The 16299-nt window shown below is 45.6% G+C and overlaps 1 protein-coding gene and 10 non-coding genes across 11 annotated transcripts; 8 read left to right on the top strand and 3 right to left on the bottom strand.

Moving 5' to 3' along the window:
• Positions 1-825: 825 nt before the first annotated feature.
• Trnae-uuc lies at positions 826-897 on the top strand. The gene has a single exon. It is a non-coding gene; the product is annotated as a tRNA-Glu (tRNA).
• A 296-nt stretch (positions 898-1193) lies between these two features.
• Trnak-uuu lies at positions 1194-1266 on the top strand. Its single transcript has one exon. It is a non-coding gene; the product is annotated as a tRNA-Lys (tRNA).
• A 140-nt stretch (positions 1267-1406) lies between these two features.
• Positions 1407-1488, top strand: Trnas-aga. The gene has a single exon. It is a non-coding gene; the product is annotated as a tRNA-Ser (tRNA).
• Positions 1489-1731: 243 nt separating this feature from the next.
• On the bottom strand, positions 1732-1805 carry Trnag-ucc. The gene has a single exon. It is a non-coding gene; the product is annotated as a tRNA-Gly (tRNA).
• Positions 1806-3014: 1209 nt separating this feature from the next.
• On the top strand, positions 3015-3087 carry Trnae-uuc. The gene has a single exon. It is a non-coding gene; the product is annotated as a tRNA-Glu (tRNA).
• A 298-nt stretch (positions 3088-3385) lies between these two features.
• Positions 3386-3459, top strand: Trnak-uuu. Its single transcript has one exon. It is a non-coding gene; the product is annotated as a tRNA-Lys (tRNA).
• Positions 3460-3597: 138 nt separating this feature from the next.
• Positions 3598-3679, top strand: Trnas-aga. The gene has a single exon. It is a non-coding gene; the product is annotated as a tRNA-Ser (tRNA).
• Positions 3680-3923: 244 nt separating this feature from the next.
• Positions 3924-3995, bottom strand: Trnag-ucc. Its single transcript has one exon. It is a non-coding gene; the product is annotated as a tRNA-Gly (tRNA).
• A 5994-nt stretch (positions 3996-9989) lies between these two features.
• Trnak-uuu lies at positions 9990-10062 on the top strand. The gene has a single exon. It is a non-coding gene; the product is annotated as a tRNA-Lys (tRNA).
• A 461-nt stretch (positions 10063-10523) lies between these two features.
• Trnag-ucc lies at positions 10524-10595 on the bottom strand. The gene has a single exon. It is a non-coding gene; the product is annotated as a tRNA-Gly (tRNA).
• A 1694-nt stretch (positions 10596-12289) lies between these two features.
• On the top strand, positions 12290-12859 carry LOC124747322 (DNA repair protein RAD50-like). Its single transcript, XM_047248951.1, has one exon. The coding sequence runs from the start codon at positions 12290-12292 to the stop codon at positions 12857-12859; it is 570 nt and encodes a 189-aa protein (XP_047104907.1).
• Positions 12860-16299: the final 3440 nt, after the last annotated feature.

Here is a 16299-nt window from a genome sequence, read left to right as displayed (position 1 = left end):
TCGACTCCCTGCCGATGCATCGTTTTGCTGTTCTCGCTATAATGCTGCCGCGCCGATTGCTCGCTTGAGCTGCGTCAGCCTCAGGAATGTACAGCACGATTCGCTGTGAGAAGAACCAAACACGCAGCACGCAAGAGACTGTAATTGGAGGAAGCGTGCTATTTCTGAACTCGAGCGTCAGCCTGGCCCTACAGGCCGCTGTGTTCAGGTGCCGCAAGGGCGATGTACTGCAACCTCAGGCAGTGCTGCTTTCCGTTGACAAAGCTGCGGCAGCAGTTTAATCTAGCAAGTCGGGAAAGCACGTGTAGCAACACAACAGATTCTTGAGAAAGCGCAAACTGTCTGTCTCTAATATGCGAGAGTTACCAAGTTTCCTGGGACCTTGGCTGCAGACGTGCCTCGGTAGCGCAATGGGTAGCGCGTAAGTCTCGATAATCTTAAGTTAGGGAGTTTGACCCTCACCAGGGGCATTTAATTTGCTGTACATCATGGCTGAATTAACGGCGTTGCTGTTGCTAGGGAACGAACTGAATTGTCGTTTGTTATCCACAAGGAGTCCACGCCTCAGCGTCAAAACGTTTACATCCACTTATGGCAAGGTACAACTTTGACCTTTTCTCCTCCCCTGTTATGAGTAAAATATGATGCAAACAGCAACTGTTATGAGTAAAATATGATGCAAACAGCAATGAATAGTCAGTTTCGAGCTGTGCGCCATGCCAGTCTGCACGCGCAAATATGCTCGCAAACAGCGAACACCACTGAGTCCGGATTCAGCACGAAATGCGAGAGGAGAGGGAGTAAATCTCACGTTTATCGAGCAAATCCGGTGTGGTCTAGTGGGTAGGATACCTGGCTTTCACCCAGGAGGCCCAGGTTCGACTCCCGGTACCGGATGGGAAGTGTTTGCGCACACGACCCTCCATGTTTTTTCCTTCCAACGTTCGTTTGTCGCCCTCCTTCCGGAGCTTCAACCGAGCGTAATCGGGGGAAACAGGCACGAGATGCAATTACTGTCAGCACCGGGATAAAGGGAGAAGAGGCACTGGACCGCTGTTGGGCTGTTACCAGCGTCAGTGGCAAGTCGGTGAAGTCGCTAGTTGCGCCAGAAGCCAGCAATTACCGTAGTACGCCTACACACGCGTTCCAGTTATTCACATTGCTTGCAGCCGCTTCATCCACAACAAGCGTGAGCCCGGATAGCTCAGTCGGTAGAGCATTAGGCTTTTAAACTAAGGGTCCAGGGTTCGAGTCCCTGTCCGGGCGAAGATTTTAACGCTTCCGTAATGGCTCGTCTCGTAGCGCTGGTAGCCCTCCCGTAATCAGTGCACGGAGTTCGTATGCTGTCAGCATTCTGCGCAGACCCGGTTCGATTATACACGATTCGAGGGAACGTTTAGCTACGAGCAGTAGTGGCCGAGTGGTTAAGGCGTCTGACTAGAAATCAGATTCCCTCTGGGAGCGTAGGTTCGAGTCCTACCGACTGCGTCCCTTTTCTTTTTATTTTTTTGTTCAAGAAGAAGGAGCAGAAAATGTCGCAGTTTGCCTGTCGTTTTGGTACCGTCGCTACACCTCACCTCTCACAGCCGTTTATAGCGCCTGTCCTTTTGATAAGGGCGAATTCCAAGCGTCAGCTTTCGCGTCAGCCGAGCAAAGTCGGGACAAGTCGGGACATACTACAGGATGGCCTGCACGTGGCTCGCATACTCATACGTAAAAATTTGCGCCCGTTGCGGTGGCCGGGAATCGAACCCCGGATCAACTGCTTGGAAGGCAAACTATGCTCACCATTACACCACCACCGCACACCCCGCTGCTCCCAACGCCGCGCTGTGTCGGCTTCCCGCCCGCCGGCAGCGGCCCACGGTGATGGTAGCTGTAGGCGCTTTACGAGGTAGGAGGGTGCATCCACACGCGTTCGGGCCGCGCCCTCCACGCACGCTGCGTCTTTGGGCAAGACTCGTTGCCCGCGGCTGCAAGGTTACTCACACGATAGTGATGAGCGGTCGCTTTTAGGCAGTGTAGTGGGGGACTCCGCGTGTGTAGCACTTTTTTCGGTTGTATCCGACGTCGTTGGGTGGCAATCCCACTTTCCCTGCAGACACCTACCCTGGAATGTGCTCGGGAAGCACGGACGACCGCCCCCCAACAAATGCAACTAACAAAATGAGAACAACAACTAAAAAAGTGGTAGGCTGTTGGCCTACCACGCGGGCGGCCCGGGTTCGACTCCCGGCCGATGCATCGTTTTGCTGTTCTCGCTATAATGCTGCCGCGCCGATTGCTCGCTTGAGCTGCGTCAGCCTCAGGAATGTACAGCACGATTCGCTGTGAGAAGAACCAAACACGCAGCACGCAAGAGACCGTAATTGGAGGGAAGCGTGCTATTTCTGAACTCGAGCGTCAGCCTGGCCCTACAGGCCGCTGTGTTCAGGTGCCGCAAGGGCGATGTACTGCAACCTCAGGCAGTGCTGCTTTCCGTTGACAAAGCTGCGGCAGCAGTTTAATCTAGCAAGTCGGGAAAGCACGTGTAGCAACACAACAGATTCTTGAGAAAGCGCAAACTGTCTGTCTCTAATATGCGAGAGTTACCAAGTTTCCTGGGACGTTGGTTGCAGACGTGCCTCGGTAGCGCAATGGGTAGCGCGTAGGTCTCATAATCTTAAGTTAGGGAGTTTGACCCCTCACCAGGGGCATTTAATTTGCTGTACATCATGGCTGAATTAACGGCGTTGCTGTTGCTAGGGAACGAACTGAATTGTCGTTTGTTATCCACAAGGAGTCCACGCCTCAGCGTCAAAACGTTTACATCCACTTATGGCAAGGTACAACTTTGACCTTTCTCCTCCCCTGTTATGAGTAAAATATGATGCAAACAGCAATGAATAGTCAGTTTCGAGCTGTGCGCCATGCCAGTCTGCACGCGCAAATATGCTCGCAAACAGAGAACACCACTGAGTCCGGATTCAGCAAATGCGAGAGGAGAGGGAGTAAATCTCACGTTATCGAGCAAATCCGGTGTGGTCTAGTGGGTAGGATACCTGGCTTTCACCCAGGAGGGCCCAGGTTCGACTCCCGGTACCGGATGGGAAGTGTTTGCGCACACGACCCTCCATGTTTTTCCTTCCAACGTTCGTTTGTCGCCCTCCTTCCGGAGCTTCAACCGAGCGTAATCGGGGGAAACAGGCACGAGATGCACAATTACTGTCAGCACCGGGATAAAGGGAGAAGAGGCACTGGACCGCTGTTGGGCTGTTACCAGCGTCAGTGGCAAGTCGGTGAAGTCGCTAGTTGCGCCAGAAGCCAGCAATTACCGTAGTACGCCTCACACACGCGTTCCAGTTATTCACATTGCTTGCAGCCGCTTCATCCACAACAAGCGTGAGCCCGGATAGCTCAGTCGGTAGAGCATTAGGGCTTTTAAACTAAGGGTCCAGGGTTCGAGTCCCTGTCCGGGCGAAGATTTAACGCTTCCGTAATGGCTCGTCTCGTAGCGCTGGTAGCCCCTCCGTAATCAGTGCACGGAGTTCGTATGCTGTCAGCATTCTGCGCAGACCGGTTCGATTATACACGATTCGAGGGAACGTTTAGCTACGAGCAGTAGTGGCCGAGTGGTTAAGGCGTCTGACTAGAAATCAGATTCCCTCTGGGAGCGTAGGTTCGAGTCCTACCGACTGCGTCCCTTTTCTTTTTATTTTTTTGTTCAAGAAGAAGGAGCAGAAAATGTCGCAGTTTTGCTGTCGTTTTGGTACCCTCGCTACACCTCACTCTCACTTAGCCGTTTAATAGCGCCTGTCCTTTTGATAAGGGCGAATTCCAAGCGTCAGCTTTCGCGTCAGCCGAGCAAAGTCGGACAAGTCGGGACATACTACAGGATGGCCTGCACGTGGCTCGCATACTCATACGTAAAAATTTGCGCCCGTTGCGGTGGCCGGGAATCGAACCCGGATCAACTGCTTGGAAGGCAACTATGCTCACCATTACACCACCACCGCACACCCGCTGCTCCCAACGCCGCGCTGTGTCGGCTTCCCGCCCGCCGGCAGCGGCCCACGGTGATGGTAGCTGTAGCGCTTTACGAGGTAGGAGGGGTGCATCCACACGCGTTCGGGCCGCGCCTCCACGCACGCTGCGTCTTTTGGGCAAGACTCGTTTGCCGCGGCTGCAAGGTTACTCACACGATAGTGATGAGCGGGTCGCTTTTAGGCAGTGTAGTGGGGGACTCTACGCGTGTGTAGCACTTTTTTCGGTTGTATCCGACGTCGTTGGGTGGCAATCCCACTTTCCCTGCAGACACCTACCCTGGAATGTGCTCGGAAGCACGGACGACCGCCCCCAACAAATGCAACTAACAAAATGAGAACAACAACTAAAAAAAAGTGGTAGGCTGTTGGCCTACCACGCGGGCGGCCCGGGTTCGACTCCCGGCCGATGCATCGTTTTGCTGTTCTCGCTATAATGCTGCCGCGCCGATTGCTCGCTTGAGTCTGCGTCAGCCCTCAGGAATGTACAGCACGATTCGCTGTGAGAAGAACAAACACGCAAGCACGCAAGAGACCGTAATTGGAGGGAAGCGTGCTATTTCTGAACTCGAGCGTCAGCCTGGCCCTACAGGCCGCTGTGTTCAGGTGCCGCAAGGGGCGATGTACTGCAACCTCAGGCAGTGCTGCTTTCCGTTGACAAAGCTGCGGCAGCAGTTTAATCTAGCAAGTCGGGAAAGCACGTGTAGCAACACAACAGATTCTTGAGAAAGCGCAAACTGTCTGTCTCTAATATGCGAGAGTTACCAAGTTCCTGGGACGTTGGTTGCAGACGTGCCTCGGTAGCGCAATGGGTAGCGCGTAGGTCTCATAATCTTAAGTTAGGGGTTTGACCCTCACCAGGGGCATTTAATTTGCTGTACATCATGGCTGAATTAACGGCGTTGCTGTTGCTAGGGAACGAACTGAATTGTCCGTTTGTTATCCACAAGGAGTCCACGCCTCAGCGTCAAAACGTTTACATCCACTTATGGCAAGGTACAACTTTGACCTTTCTCCTCCCCTGTTATGAGTAAAATATGATGCAAACAGCAATGAATAGTCAGTTTCGAGCTGTGCGCCATGCCAGTCTGCACGCGCAAATATGCTCGCAAACAGAGAACACCACTGAGTCCGGATTCAGCACGAAATGCGAGAGGAGAGGGAGTAAATCTCACGTTTATCGAGCAAATCCGGTGTGGTCTAGTGATGGTAAACATGATTAGATATTGGCGGGTGTATGGCATGTGTTTTCAGCGTGGAAATTTGGCTGTCAGAAATTGTTGATGATTTGTGTTTTAAAGATAGTGTCATATTATGAAAGCGCAATTGGTACATTAATGTAGGTAACACTGATTAGAGGATAGGCGCCCTTCGTGATGTGACGGATTGTATCACTATTGATATTGTTTACAGTTATTTGTTCGTATTCGGTCCTTTAAAATTCGATATAATGGCTAGATTACTTAGATGCAGATACAGGGAATCCGAAGCTTTGGTCCGAACGACAGTGATCAGCAGATGATTACGTTTCAAATCACCTGTGACGCTGATATTAGGGCAGAACGGAATGTGGTAAGACGACGACAATTGAAGCCCTGAAGTATGCAGCTACAGGTGAGGTGCCAGCAGGAACTAAACAAGGGCAGTCGTTTGTTCATGGACCCGAAGATGGCTCGTCAGCAGAGACAAGGGGCCAATAAAATTGTTGATGGCTGATCGCAAAGGCGAAGAAGTTGTCATCACACGTACGTTACAAACAACACAGAAGGCAAAAAATTTGCAATTGAAAACACTGGATCCAGTAATTCATAGGAAGAAGTCTAGTGGTGAAGTTGTACAGGTTGGTGGACGGTGCATTGATGTAAATTTAGAAATGTCTCATGTTTTTGGTGTATCAAAAGCTGTTCTGAGCAATGTTATATTTTGCCATCAAGAAGATTCTAACTGGCCAATGGATGAGGGAAAGAAACTCAAGGAGAAGTTTGATTCCATATTCGATGCAACAAAAACTTAATAAATGTTTGGAACACATCAGAGATCTTAGGAAAGCAGTAAATACAGAAATCAGCACTGATGAGAAACTTCTGAAAATCACAACAAGAGATAAAAGATGAGACGTTTCAAAAAAGAAGGATTTACAAGAGGCAGAGAGTCGTCTGGCAGTAACTCAGGACAAAATAGATAACTTGAGCGATAAACTATCACCTTTGCTAGAAAAACTAGATGAAATTTGTGATGTGGAAAAGGATTTCCTTCAGCTCACCAGGGAGAAAGAAAGAGCTGAAGACAAGATGAAAATACTAGAATCGCAACAATCAGATTTAAAGAAGAATATTAAGGAAGTGCTTGAGTGGAAAACTTTAGAAGAAATAACTGATTTAATCAACAGTTTTAAAACTGAAGCAAGGAACTGGCAGGAGCACTTGAAATCTATGGAGATTGAACTTCAGCAGATATCTAGGGATGAGGAGCGAGTATTGGAAAGAAACAAGCCAAGAGCAGATGACTCTTGGAAAACTTCAGAAAGAGGAAGAAGATCATAATACTCGAATAGATGCACGCAATAAGAATCTACAGAGATTGGCAGAAACATTTCAAATAGAGTAAAAGAAGATACATTTTCTTCAGAAGTTCTTGTCTCAAATTTAATGCATCAAGTCGACGATAAAATAAGAGAGTCAAAGGTACAGTTTGAGCAGTTACGGAACAGGTTTCAAAGAGAAGAGCAGGAACTCCAAAGTAAAATAGGACATTGCTAGAGACACTAAGCAAAGCTAGAGCAGGAAATCACTCAAAAAAACGACAAGCAGAAGATAATAAAGCTGAAGAATGGAGTGTCAAAACAGAAATTGAAGATATAGAGAAATCTGGTGAAGAACTTGTCAAATTAGGAAGAGAACTGGAGCAAGCAAAAACTAACTGGGAAACTGCTTGTCAAGAACTTGATGAAGAACAGCTGAAAAAAGAAATTAGAGATCAGCACCAAGAGAGCAACAGCTGTTGATAGCTAGTTATTGTGGATAAAGAAGTTCAGACATTGCAGCTGTTGAGTAGTGAGCAGGCACAGCTTGATATCCAGACAAACTGAAGGAATCTAAGGAGTCCGAACTCAAAAAACTAAAGAACAAACACAATGAAGCACTGCGCCACCTTTTGTTTACAGTGCCACAACAAAATTTGAAACATGACTTGGATGCTTGCATGCTTCAACTGACTCGTCAGATCAACAACATCAATGAGAAGATAATATAGTAAGCAGAATGAGGCGGCTGCACTTGAAGTGAAACGAGCCCATCACAAGGAGCAGTTGGATTTGAAAGAAAGAGAGCTGCGAAAATTTGAAGAAGAAATATATGATTTGTGTGGCAGGCAAGATTTTGATGAGTACATACAAAGTGTTTCTGATAGAATACAAGAACTGCAGGACCAAAAAGGAACGCTCAGTGCTTCGGAATACATGTTCCGTCGCTACATTCAGAAACTGGAACAGGAAGATCCTTGCTGTCCATTGTGTCATAGGGGAGTTTGAAGCCGCTTCTGAAGCTGCTGAACTTGCATATGAACTGAGTAATAAAGTCAGTGAAGTCCCAGCACGCCTTCAGGACAATAAGAAAGAACTAGAAAATAAGCTAAAGGAATATGATAAACTTTTGCAAATGAAACCTGCTTATGAAAGAACTGATATCATGCGCACCAAGGAGATACCAGAAATGAAAGAGTCACTTCATCAAACAGAAGAGGCTTTAGATGCAGCTCGGAAACAGATTAAAGATTTGAAGGAGCAGTTACTGGGTCCAAAGCAAAGGAGCAGATGGCAAAGGATATCCAAGGAGATGTAGTCCGCATTGATCAGTTGCAGACAGAACTGCGCCGCATAGACAAAGAAATTCAGGAGCTGCAGTCTAAGATGCCCACAGGATCGTCACGCTCCATGGAGGAAGCCCTGGCAGAGCAGGAGGAGCTTCGAGCACAAGTCAGTGCTATTCAGCGTGCACTCCACATGAAGCAGGAGTCACTGAGAAGGCATTCAGAGAGAGTCAACCAGCTGAGGGAGCGCAAAAATGTACTTATGGAAAAGAAATTGAAGCTCGAAAGTGGACAGCAGAAACGTCGACAACTGGAGAACGTTTGCAGGAGTTGCAAAGTATGCATGTGATGATACAGTCAGAAATTGAGGTGCTCGAGACCCGACTTCAAGAAGCTAGAGAGACACTTGATTCTGCAGTGCAGTCAAAAAATATTAGAGTTACAGAAAATCGAAAAAATGTAGATCAGGGACAAAATAAGATTGTTGAGCAAGGAAGGAAACATGATGAAATTTGTAATTGGGCATAATAGCATTCAACGGTATGAACAGAGCGGCATGAAAGAGAAACTTACGTCAGTTCAAGAAAGATTGATAGAACTGGACTCTAAAAAGGAGACCCTTGCAGATAAAAACAGAAGAACGTGTGAAAACATTGATAAGCTTAAAGAAAAAATTTCAAATCAGCAGCTGAAAGCAAGAGAACTTGAAGATAACAAAATATTGAAGGAGAAACAGGTAGAAGCTGAAGAACTGAAGAGTGTAATAGATAAAGTAAAACAGGCGCCTTGGGTAAGTTCCAAGTGAAAACCATTGAAGAAGAGAAAAGTCGTCTCTGCAGAGAAATTTCAGCTGTCAAAGAGGAGAAATCAATTTCAGAAGGACGATTTAAGGAATTAAGAGATAGTGTGAATACTCTGCGACGAGATCTAAATAAGGACATATATAAAAATGCAGAAAAAAAATACAATGATCTGCAGCGACGAATTAAGGTAAACCAGCTAGCATCAGCTGATCTGAACAAATACTTTGTCGCTTTGGATTGGTCACTCATTTACTTTCATCAGGAGCGCATGAGGAAGATTAATACGATTATAAGAGAACTGTGGCGAAAAATCTATCGTGGGAATGATATTGATTATATAGAAATTAAAACAGATGCTCTGAAACCACGAGTGCAGACAAGAAGCGAACATTCAACTATCGGGTTGTTCAGGTGAAGAAATGATGTTGAGATTGATATGAAGGGACGCTGCAGTGCTGGGCAGAAGGTTCTAGCGTCGCTTGTTATCCGAATTGCTTTGGCAGAAATTCTAAGTATTAATTGTGGAATCTTAGCTCTGGATGAACCAACCACAAATTTGGATAGGGAGAACATAGACAGTCTTGGAGAAACTCTCACAGACCTTATAAATTTAAGGAGGGAGAACAAGAATTTTCAGCTCATACTGATAACACAGAACGATGAAGACTTCTTGGATCGTTTGATGAATGTTGAAAAAACTGAAGTACTATTACAGGGTCACAAGAAATGCAAAGGGAAACTCGGTCATTGAAAAGTATCGTTTTGAAGAAAGGAGCACCCAACATAGAAACTTTAACTAAAGTTTGAAATAAGAATGCATCAAGACTGATTTTGTTATTCTAATTTGCTCATCTTGTGGAATGCTCTGTGAAAGAAAGTACTTATAGGTTTTTGTGTTTTCTGTTTGTTATAATACATTCATGCCCATGCAGCAGCATTTTTCACACTGTTATGGGTATAAATAAAGAACATTCATTTCTGAGTAAAAAAAAAAAAAAAAAAGTGGCTAGGATACCTGGCTTTCACCAGGAGGCCCAGGTTCGACTCCCGGTACCGGATGGGAAGTGTTTGCGCACACGACCGTCCATGTTTTGGGCCTTCCAACGTTCGTTTGTCGCCCTCCTTCCGGAGCTTCAAACCGAGCGTAATCGGGGGAAACAGGCACGAGATGCAATTACTGTCAGCACCGGGATAAAGGGAGAAGAGGCACTGGTCCGTTGTTGGGCTGCTACCAGCGTCAGTGGCAAGTCGGTGAAGTCGCTAGTTGCGCCAGAAGCCAGCAATTACCGTAGTACGCCTACACACGCGTTCCAGTTATTCACATTGCTTGCAGCCGCTTCATCCACAACAAGCGTGAGCCCGGATAGCTCAGTCGGTAGAGCATTAGGCTTTTAAACTAAGGGTCCAGGGTTCGAGTCCCTGTCCGGGCGAAGATTTTAACGCTTCCGTAATGGCTCGTCTCGTAGCGCTGGTAGCCCTCCCGTAATCAGTGCACGGAGTTCGTATCCTGTCAGCATTCTGCGCAGACCGGTTCGATTATACACGATTCGAGGGAACGTTTAGCTACGAGCAGTCGTGGCCGAGTGGTTAAGGCGTCTGACTAGAATCAGATTCCCTCTGGGAGCGTAGGTTCGAGTCCTACCGACTGCGTCCCTTTTCTTTTTATTTTTTTGTTCAAGAAGAAGGAGCAGAAAATGTCGCAGTTTGCCTGTCGTTTTGGTACCTCGCTACACCTCACCTCTCACAGCCGTTTATAGCGCCTGTCCTTTTGATAAGGGCGAATTCCAAGCGTCAGCTTTCGCGTCAGCCGAGCAAAGTCGGGACAAGTCGGGACATACTACAGGATGGCCTGCACGTGACTCGCATACTCATACGTAAAAATTGCGCCCGTTGCGGTGGCCGGGAATCGAACCCGGATCAACTGCTTGGAAGGCAACTATGCTCACCATTACACCACCACCGCACACCCGCTGCTCCCAACGCCGCGCTGTGTCGGCTTCCCGCCCGCCGGCAGCGGCCCACGGTGATGGTAGCTGTAGGCGCTTTACGAGGTAGGAGGGTGCATCCACACGCGTTCGGGCCGCGCCTCCACGCACGCTGCGTCTTTGGGCAAGACTCGTTGCCGCGGCTGCAAGGTTACTCACACTGATAGTGATGAGCGGTCGCTTTTAGGCAGTGTAGTGGGGGACTCCGCGTGTGTAGCACTTTTTTTCGGTTGTATCCGACGTCGTTGGGTGGCAATCCCACTTTCCCTGCAGACACCTACCCTGGAATGTGCTCGGGAAGCACGGACGACCGCCCCCAACAAAATGCAACTAACAAAATGAGAACAACAACTAAAAAAGTGGTAGGCTGTTGGCCTACACGCGGGCGGCCCGGGTTCGACTCCCGGCCGATGCATCGTTTTTGCTGTTCTCGCTATAATGCTGCCGCGCCGATTGCTCGCTTGAGCTGCGTCAGCCTCAGGAATGTACAGCACGATTCGCTGTGAGAAGAACCAAACACCGCAGCACGCAAGAGACCGTAATTGGAGGGAAGCGTGCTATTTCTGAACTCGAGCGTCAGCCTGGCCCTACAGGCCGCTGTGTTCAGGTGCCGCAAGGGCGATGTACTGCAACCTCAGGCAGTGCTGCTTTCCGTTGACAAAGCTGCGGCAGCAGTTTAATCTAGCAAGTCGGGAAAGCACGTGTAGCAACACAACAGATTCTTGAGAAAGCGCAAACTGTCTGTCTCTAATATGCGAGAGTTACCAAGTTTCCTGGGACGTTGGTTGCAGACGTGCCTCGGTAGCGCAATGGGTAGCGCGTAGGTCTCATAATCTTAAGTTAGGGAGTTTGACCCTCACCAGGGGCATTTAATTTGCTGTACATCATGGCTGAATTAACGGCGTTGCTGTTGCTAGGGAACGAACTGAATTGTCGTTTGTTATCCACAAGGAGTCCACGCCTCAGCGTCAAAACGTTTACATCCACTTATGGCAAGGTACAACTTTGACCTTTCTTCCTCCCCTGTTATGAGTAAAATATGATGCAAACAGCAATGAATAGTCAGTTTCGAGCTGTGCGCCATGCAGTCTGCACGCGCAAATATGCTCGCAAACAGAGAACACCACTGAGTCGGATTCAGCACGAAATGCGAGAGGAGAGGGAGTAAATCTCACGTTTATCGAGCAAATCCGGTGTGGTCTAGTGATGGTAAACATGATTAGATATTGGCGGGTGTATGGCATGTGTTTTTCAGCGTGGAAATTTGGCTGTCAGAAATTGTTGATGATTTGTGTTTTAAAGATAGTGTCATATTATGAAAGCGCAATTGGTACATTAATGTAGGTAACACTGATTAGAGGATAGGGCGCCCTTCCGTGATGTGACGGATTGTATCACTATTGATATTGTTTACAGTTATTTGTTCGTATTCGGTCCTTTAAAATTCGATATAAATGGCTAGATTACTTAAGATGCAGATACAGGGAATCCGAAGCTTTGGTCCGAACGACAGTGATCAGCAGATGATTACGTTTCAATCACCTGTGACGCTGATATTAGGGCAGAACGGATGTGGTAAGACGACGACCAATTGAAGCCCCTGAAGTATGCAGCTACAGGTGAGGTGCCAGCAGGAACTAAACAAGGGCAGTCGTTTGTTCATGACCCGAAGATGGCTCGTCAGCCAGAGACAAGGGGCCAAATAAAATTGTTGATGGCTGATCGCAAAGGCGAAGAAGTTGTCATCACACGTACGTTACAAACAACACAGAAGGCAAAAAATTTGCAATTGAAAACACTGGATCCAGTAATTCATAGGAAGAAGTCTAGTGGTGAAGTTGTACAGGTTGGTGGACGGTGCATTGATGTAAATTTAGAAATGTCTCATGTTTTTGGTGTATCAAAAGCTGTTCTGAGCAATGTTATATTTTGCCATCAAGAAGATTCTAACTGGCCAATGGATGAGGGAAAGAAACTCAAGGAGAAGTTTGATTCCATATTCGATGCAACAAAACTTAATAAATGTTTGGAACACATCAGAGATCTTAGGAAAGCAGTAAATACAGAAATCAGCACTGATGAGAAACTTCTGAAATCACAACAAGAGATAAAAGATGAGACTGTTTCAAAAAAGAAGGATTTACAAGAGGCAGAGAGTCGTCTGGCAGTAACTCAGGACAAAATAGATAACTTGAGCGATAAACTATCACCTTTGCTAGAAAAACTAGATGAAATTGTGTGATGTGGAAAAGGATTTCCTTCAGCTCACCAGGGAGAAAGAAAGAGCTGAAGACAAGATGAAAATACTAGAATCGCAACAATCAGATTTAAAGAAGAATATTAAGGAAGTGCTTGAGTGGAAAACTTTAGAAGAAATAACTGATTTAATCAACAGTTTTAAAACTGAAGCAATGGAACTGGCAGGAGCACTTGAAATCTATGGAGATTGAACTTCAGCAGATATCTAGGGATGAGGAGCGAGTATTGGAAGAAACAAGCCAAGAGCAGATGACTCTTGGAAAACTTCAGAAAGAGGAAGAAGATCATAATACTCGAATAGATGCACGCAATAAGAAATCTACAGAGATTGGCAGAAACATTTCAAATAAGAGTAAAAGAAGATACATTTTCTTCAGAAGTTCTTGTCTCAAATTTAATGCATCAAGTCGACGATAAAATAAGAGAGTCAAAGGTACAGTTTGAGCAGTTACGGAACAGGTTTCAAAGAGAGAGCAGGAACTCCAAAGTAAAATAGACATTTGCTAGAGACACCTAAAGCAAAGCTAGAGCAGGGAAATCACCTCAAAAAAACGACAAGCAGAAGATAATAAAGCTGAAGAATGGAGTGTCAAAACAGAAATTGAAGATATAGGAGAAATCTGGTGAAGAACTTGTCAAATTAGGAAGAGAACTGGAGCAAGCAAAAACTAACTGGGAAACTGCTTGTCAAGAACTTGATGAAGAACAGCTGAAAAAGAAAATTAGAGATCAGCACCAAGAGAGCAACAGGCTGGATGATAAGCTAGTTATTGTGGATAAAGAAGTTCAGACATTGCAGCTGTTGAGTAGTGAGCAGGCACAGCTTGATATCCAGAACAAACTGAAGGCATCTAAGGAGTCCGAACTCAAAAAACTAAAGAACAAACACAATGAAGCACTGCGCCACCTTTTGTTTACAGTGCCACAAACAAAATTTGAAACATGACTTGGATGCTTGCATGCTTCAACTGACTCGTCAGATCAACAACATCAATGAGAAGATAAATAGTAAGCAGAATGAGGCGGCTGCACTTGAAGTGAAACGAGCCCATCACAAGGAGCAGTTGGATTTGAAAGAAAGAGAGCTGCGAAAATTTGAAGAAGAAATATATGATTTGTGTGGCAGGCAAGATTTTGATGAGTACATACAAAGTGTTTCTGATAGAATACAAGAACTGCAGGACCAAAAAGGAACGCTCAGTGCTTCGGAATACATGTTCCGTCGGGCTACATTCAGAAACTGGAACAGGAAGATCCTTGCTGTCCATTGTGTCATAGGGAGTTTGAAGGCCGCTTCTGAAGCTGCTGAACTTGCATATGAACTGAGTAATAAAGTCAGTGAAGTCCCAGCACGCCTCAGGACAATAAGAAAGAACTAGAAAATAAGCTAAAGGAATATGATAAACTTTTGCAAATGAAACCTGCTTATGAAAGAACTTGATATCATGCGCACCAAGGAGATACCAGAAATGAAAGAGTCACTTCATCAAACAGAAGAGGCTTTAGATGCAGCTCGGAAACAGATTAAAGATTTGAAGGAGCAGTTACTGGGTCCAAAAGCAAAGGAGCAGATGGCAAAGGATATCCAAGGAGATGTAGTCCGCATTGATCAGTTGCAGACAGAACTGCGCCGCATAGACAAAGAAATTCAGGAGCTGCAGGTCTAAGATGCCCACAGGATCGTCACGCTCCATGGAGGAAGCCCTGGCAGAGCAGGAGGAGCTTCGAGCACAAGTCAGTGCTATTCAGCGTGCACTCCACATGAAGCAGGAGTCACTGAGAAGGCATTCAGAGAGAGTCAACCAGCTGAGGGGAGCGCAAAAATGTACTTATGGAAAAAGAAATTGAAGCTCGAAAGTGGACAGCAGAAACGTCGACAACTGGAGGAACGTTTGCAGGAGTTGCAAAGTATGCATGTGATGATACAGTCAGAAATTGAGGTGCTCGAGACCCGACTTCAAGAAGCTAGAGAGACACTTGATTCTGCAGTGCAGTCAAAAAATATTAGAGTTACAGAAAATCGAAAAAATGTAGATCAGGGACAAAATAAGATTGTTGAGCAAGGAAGGAAACATGATGAAATTTGTAATTGGCATAATAGCATTCAACGGTATGAACAGAGCGGCATGAAAGAAGAAACTTACGTCAGTTCAAGAAAGATTGATAGAACTGGACTCTAAAAAGGAGACCCTTGCAGATAAAAACAGAAGAACGTGTGGAAAACATTGATAAGCTTAAAGAAAAAATTTCAAATCAGCAGCTGAAAGCAAGAGAACTTGAAGATAACAAAATATTGAAGGGAGAAACAGGTAGAAGCTGAAGAACTGAAGAGTGTAATAGATAAAGTAAAACAGCGCCTTGGTAAGTTCCAAGTGAAAACCATTGAAGAAGAGAAAAGTCGTCTCTGCAGAGAAATTTCAGCTGTCAAAGAGGAGAAATCAATTTCAGAAGGACGATTTAAGGAATTAAGAGATAGTGTGAATACTCTGCGACGAGATCTAAATAAGGACATATATAAAAAATGCAGAAAAAAAAATACAATGATCTGCAGCGACGAATTAAGGTAAACCAGCTAGCATCAGCTGATCTGAACAAATACTTTGTCGCTTTGGATTGGTCACTCATTTACTTTCATCAGGAGCGCATGAGGAAGATTAATACGATTATAAGAGAACTGTGCGAAAAATCTATCGTGGGAATGATATTGATTATATAGAAATTAAAACAGATGCTCCTGAAACCACGAGTGCAGACAAGAAGCGAACATTCAACTATCGGGTTGTTCAGGTGAAGAATGATGTTGAGATTGATATGAAGGGACGCTGCAGTGCTGGGCAGAAGGTTCTAGCGTCGCTTGTTATTCCGAATTGCTTTGGCAGAAATTCTAAGTATTAATTGTGGAATCTTAGCTCTGGATGAACCAACCACAAATTTGGATAGGGAGAACATAGACAGTCTTGGAGAAACTCTCACAGACCTTATAAATTTAAGGAGGGAGAACAAGAATTTTCAAGCTCATACTGATAACACACGATGAAGACTTCTTGGATCGTTTGATGAATGTTGAAAAACTGAAGTACTATTACAGGGTCACAAGAAATGCAAAGGGAAACTCGGTCATTGAAAAGTATCGTTTTGAAGAAAGGAGCACCCAACATAGAAACTTTAACTAAAGTTTGAAATAAGAATGCATCAAAGACTGATTTTTGTTATTCTAATTTGCTCATCTTGTGGAATGCTCTGTGAAAGAAAGTACTTATAGGTTTTTGTGTTTTCTGTTTGTTATAATACATTCATGCCCATGCAGCAGCATTTTTCACACTGTTATGTATCAATAAAGAACATTCATTTCTGAGTAAAAAAAAAAAAAAAAAAGTGGCTAGGATACCTGGCTTTCACCCAGGAGGCCCAGGTTCGACTCCC

This window comes from Schistocerca piceifrons, unplaced genomic scaffold, assembly GCF_021461385.2.
Source record: "Schistocerca piceifrons isolate TAMUIC-IGC-003096 unplaced genomic scaffold, iqSchPice1.1 HiC_scaffold_384, whole genome shotgun sequence".
Lineage (NCBI taxonomy): Eukaryota > Metazoa > Arthropoda > Insecta > Orthoptera > Acrididae > Schistocerca > Schistocerca piceifrons.
The sequence above is the reverse complement of the archived record's forward strand: the minus strand, read 5'-3'. Positions and strand labels throughout refer to the sequence as shown.